Raw genomic sequence first — 5,502 nt, 5'->3', positions numbered from 1 at the left:
TAACTTTAATTTTAATAATACGAAAAAAGGACAAATAGGTCCCTGACTTTTTGCTTTGCGGAAATTTTTTTCCCTGACCATTGAAAAATACTTTTAAGTTCCTGACCTTCACAAAATTTGGACGGATCAATCCCTGATGGAAGCATTTGGACGGATCAGTCCCTGACGGAGGCATTTGGATGAAGGAATTAATCCGTCCAAATTTTGTGAAGGTCAGAAACTTAAAAATATTTTTTAATAGTCAGAGACAAAAATATCTGCGGGGCAAAATGTCAGGACCTATTTGTCCTTTTCTTTAATAATATTTATATAATCACTGTAATAACTGTAACACATTCATACTAAAATCTACGTACCTACATACATACCCTAGCTTAGTTAATTGAGTGTATATTATTTAACCGAATTTGTTGCATGAAAACCACATACATATATATGCAGGGAGGATCTGGGTCATGCAAAAATGTAATGTTTTCCAACATCCAAGTTTCCGATGCTGAGACTCCTATAATAATTGATCAATACTATTGTGACAACAGCAAGTGCAAGAATTCCACGTCAGCAGTGGCAGTATCAGCAATAAACTATGTTAATATCAAAGGAACATACACAAAGGAACCTGTCCGTTTTGCATGCAGTGATAGCGTACCTTGTAGTGGCCTAACACTTGATACCATAAGCTTGGAACCTAGTAAAGGGGTTAAGGATAGTGCTCCATTCTGTTGGAAAGCATCTGGCAAATTGAACACCAAAACGGTACCTCCAATTACTTGTCTACAGCAGAGTAGCAACACATTCAAATTGGGGATTCATATGTTAACCAGCAAGGGTTTTAATTTTCTTAGAGAATTATTATAAAATAATTACTCGTATGAAGATTCGTTTTTATGTGAAGATGATAGTCGATGAGAATGGTTTTACATTTATTTTCATCAAGTTTAAATTCATTAGTGGTATTTATAATATGCATCTTCTTACTCTGGAGTTATCAACAAGTACCTTTAAAACAATTGTTAAGGGTGTTTAAATTAGAAGTTATTATTAATATTATTTGTAATAAATACACTATTAAACCATTGTAAACTTTAGACTTTAGATTTTCAATAAATTTCTTATAAAAAATACAATAAAATACTTTATATTAGACACCTTAATAAATACTCTCGTAAAACTTTCTTTATTTTTATGTATCACAAATAATTCTTATTGTCCATTGACAAAGAAACAATTTCTAGTCCTCATTTCTTTCTAAAAACTATTTTGTGGATATCAAATTATAAAAATTGTTGACCAAAAAATAGAAAAGGCTTAATTCACTCTCCACCTTAGTTTTCACTCCTCCAATTTTTTCCCCAAAAAAGGAATATCATGGATAATAGACCTTTCACTTTTAAACCAAACCGGCCCAACCCCAAAGAAAAGATTTTTGTGAATTTTTAGTTAAATAACACAACATATACGAACGTTTCTTTTTATAAAAAAAAAAAAAGGAAAAGAAAGAGAGATAGAGAATCAATACTTCGAATCGAATAAATAAATTTGAGTTGGTCGAGTGGTCAATTTATTCGTTCTCTTAATTAAATGTCGAAAGTTCGAATTTTGTGTTGTACATGTAGCGATTTATTGACTAGTAATAAACCCTTAAAATGTAGAGATTTATTGGTTAATAGCAGACCTTAAATAGAATTTAGATTAAAAAAAAAATCCCTTAATCCAAAAAGAAAATTAAAAAAAAAGAATCAATACGACGGCGTATTTCGGGCAATTGTGATTCACTCAATTAAATAGCGGTTTTAAAGAGAAATTCTCTCTCTTTCTCGTTGTGTGTTTTTCCGTATCTCGAATCGCTCTTCTCTGCAACGCCAAAAGCTCCTTCGAAAACCTCGACTACGAGAAGAGGTAACTAACAATCCAAATCCAATCGATCCTCCTCCGATTTTCAATTACTTTTATTCCTTTCTCATATCTATACTCAAATTCATATCATAATTTAAAACAGAAAAGCACAAACAGCGATTTGAATTTCTGATCCATTCTTTTTGAGGATTCTGATGGTTGGTCTTGATGCCGCTGGTAAGACTACAATCCTCTACAAGCTCAAGCTCGGAGAGATCGTCACCACTATCCCCACCATTGGTCAGTATTCTCCTTTCACGTTGTTTGATCTATGTAGCCGATCCCGCCTTTGTTGTTGTTCTTTGTGTGTTTCTGCATCGAATGTTATAGATAGAGAAAGTTAGGGCTTTAAGAGAAATGATCATAAAATTTCTACAAATTGAAAATCTTGCTCACATCTATTAAATAGGTCATGGATATTGTACAAATTACAACACATGCTGTTGTTCGAGTGGAATTTTGAAGTAGGTTAGGAGAATTATTGTTAGGCTTAGCATTAGGGGAGGCTATATCAATATTCAATACTTGTGCAGGAATAAGTTATGTCTCATACTAGATCCATCATCCATCTGGCATGAAAGTGGAAACTTATTAGTTGAGATGAATACATGTGCTTAAGCTAAAGTACCTTATAAAAGATCTGGCCTCTGTGGATTTCTGATTAAAATTTGCAAAAGATTATTTACATTTTCCTGATGTATGGGGAAAAAAATGAACTGTTTGATTAACATTATGGTAGACATTGTTGTATTATGTTTGTTAAAGCAGTATTTGCTCTTGGTAGATAACTAAGGTTGCCAATGTTAGGCTCAAATATATAAGCCTAAAGTAATTGGGACTCATTTCTTTTCTCTCTCTGCAGGATTTAATGTTGAGACCGTGGAGTACAAGAACATCAGCTTCACTGTGTGGGATGTTGGTGGTCAGGACAAGGTATAATGGCTTTCCTTGTCTACTTACCATTTAGGCTTCTTAGTTCCCTCTGGTGGCAGAGAGCTTATTGAAGTTATGTGTTTATGATTTGGAATCATAAACCGTCTTTGAGCCTCTGTTTGATTGTTGAAGAAAATTGAGGATTCTATGCCAATTTGAAGCTGGTTTCTCTGTTTCTTATCAAGGTTTGGTCTGGGTGGAAGTGTATTGCTTCTTTATTATTTTGGTAATGCGTATTGGGGTTTTAAGCATGGGTATGTGTAATTTGCATGTTTTAAGCCTGTAACTGTTATTGAGTGACAAGGTGAAGAATAAAAATCAAAATGGAAGGGGAGTGCGTCATGGTCATTCATGTTGTGATTGCTTTAGTTCCACACGTTGCTTAAGCATATCAGTCTACTAAGATGATGTATGCATTTTTCAGCTGATGGTGAATATTTATCTTTCCAGCAAGTTTTATACATTAATTATGGTTGTGGAATGTTTGCCTAGTGTTATAGTACCAATTTGGAACAGTTTTAACCATGATAGGCATTATATGATTGTTGAATAATATTATTTTCTGTCTGTAGATCCGTCCATTGTGGAGGCACTACTTCCAGAACACTCAGGGTCTTATTTTTGTGGTTGATAGCAATGACAGAGATCGAGTAGTTGAAGCAAGGGATGAGTTGCACCGGATGTTGAATGAGGTATATGGTTTTGATAGCTATGGTTTTGGTGCCATTACTCAATATTATCCTTTTTATCTATTTATTTACTCAACATTATCCTTTGTTATCTATTTTTTCCAATTGTCCTTTATAACCCTTGCAACTGATGTGGAATGGGGTATATGGTTTTATGGCCTTTAAAGCTTGTCACACACATATACAGACAAAACAGACATTCTTTATCGGAATATTTTGTCACTTGTTAAACTTTGTCCTGGAAATGATTTTTTTGGGGGAATTTATAACATTGATGTGTGAATCTGGTTGTTTTTGTTTCAGGATGAACTGAGGGATGCTGTTTTACTTGTTTTTGCCAACAAACAAGATCTTCCTAATGCAATGAATGCTGCTGAAATTACTGACAAGCTTGGACTTCATTCACTCCGCCAACGCCACTGGTATTGAGATCTTACATTTTCCATTTAAATCAAATGTGTAATTCCAAGGAGTCACAATTGCAATTCTTACAATCTTTGTTATTTTGTCGGTGTAAGGTGTTTGACTCAGCTCAAACCCTCAAACTGTTGTCTTAGAATTAAGATTTTGCTATAAACTACTCATTCTCATGCAATGACATTATTCATTTCAGGTACATCCAGAGCACTTGTGCAACCTCTGGAGAGGGTCTCTATGAGGGTTTGGACTGGCTTTCCAACAACATCGCAAGCAAGGTAAGTCACATTGCTATAGTGTAATCTTATTAAGAGCATGATGCATTTTTTGTTAACGGCATATATCAATAGAATTATTCGGTATTCTCTTGGAAGTTTGTGCTGTAATTGCTTTAGCAGTAAACTCTCTTATAGATAGTTCATAACATGATGAGTGATGACTGCTACTCTTATCCGTTAATTTTTGTAGGCATGAGACTTGAAAAATTTTGGTGTGGTCTGGTAATTCCACGCTTGTGTGGCGGTTCTTGGAGAAGGATGGTGTTTACCTTTCAAGTGAATGGATGTAATAGCAGAATGTTTTGTTAGAAATATTATCCACTTCACTCTGTAACTTGGGTTTGTACCTTGTATGATTGCTTAAATTAGCTAATACTTTTAGCTATAATTGGAACTCTTGCAATCTCATTTGGCTACCACCTTTCATCGTCTTTTCATTTGTTAGTTTGATTATCAGTTGCTTATTTCTGTGTTCTTGTTGTTTTGCTGGCCAAAAATAGGATGCTTTAAATGCTCTCGTATTGGGTCAACATCATAGATTAGAGAAAGCCGAGTCGCATCCAATGTTATCTTAGAGTGGCAATTTCATTCTTTATATAACTTTTATAAACAAAAGCAATTAGATGAATTGTCATTTCATTCGGGTATCAATACTTCACAAATTGACAAATATCTCATATAAAACCCGTCTCTCTTACCAACATAACACACTCTTGAATTGAGTCATCCACGTATGTTCATCTTTCTTTTCCTTCTCTTTTTTCCTTCTTTGCCAACGCCGCCTTATACTCCAACCATACTCCATCTCTCTCATCAAAGTACGGTGGATGATTATCCGTCTCGGAAAGAGATGGTAAGGGGAAGACAGTATTATGGTGTGCTCTTGTTTGAAAATAGCATAATTATCAAATGTCTCTCTTGAAAATTGATATTTTAAAAGAAAAATTTTCTGTTGACAGTATTAATCAACACTTTTTTTTTTGTTTTACATTTAAATTAACACTAACTAATTTTCTCATTTTTATATATTAAAAGTATTCGTTTCCTAACATTTTCCATCTCTGTGTACGATGGAATCATGGAAATGAGTTGGAAAATGTTCATTTGAAACTTAAAAAGGAGCTAACAACAAACAATTATAAGGGAAGAGAGTGGCAAAAACAATTCCTGTTAGCTGTTATAATTGAGACAATCGCGATTCTTTCACTACTTTTGTGGAAGAAGGCAGTAGATTCACTCGATTGTCTCAATTATTCTTTTTTAAAAAATGCTATTTTGGCAATCAGATA

The 5,502-nt window shown here is 34.0% G+C and overlaps 2 protein-coding genes across 2 annotated transcripts in view; both read left to right on the top strand.

Annotated features, from left to right (window-relative positions):
• The window catches only part of LOC107641353 (polygalacturonase At1g48100), a 5,527-nt gene extending 4,653 nt beyond the window's left edge, over positions 1-874 (top strand). The window contains exon 7 of the mRNA XM_021103033.1: positions 442-874. Coding sequence (XP_020958692.1) covers positions 442-858 — 417 coding nt within the window. The 3' untranslated portion in view covers positions 859-874. The remainder of the gene's footprint in view (positions 1-441) is intronic.
• On the top strand, positions 1,996-4,664 carry LOC107644523 (ADP-ribosylation factor 1). The gene is made up of 6 exons (XM_016348394.2): positions 1,996-2,136; positions 2,759-2,829; positions 3,402-3,521; positions 3,822-3,940; positions 4,132-4,213; positions 4,404-4,664. The coding sequence occupies exons 1-6, from the start codon at positions 2,052-2,054 to the stop codon at positions 4,407-4,409; spliced, it is 483 nt and encodes a 160-aa protein (XP_016203880.1). The 5' UTR covers positions 1,996-2,051; the 3' UTR covers positions 4,410-4,664.

This window comes from Arachis ipaensis, chromosome B05, assembly GCF_000816755.2.
Source record: "Arachis ipaensis cultivar K30076 chromosome B05, Araip1.1, whole genome shotgun sequence".
Classification (NCBI taxonomy): domain Eukaryota; kingdom Viridiplantae; phylum Streptophyta; class Magnoliopsida; order Fabales; family Fabaceae; genus Arachis; species Arachis ipaensis.
Note: the sequence above shows the minus strand (reverse complement) of the source record. Positions and strands in the feature narration are given on the sequence as shown.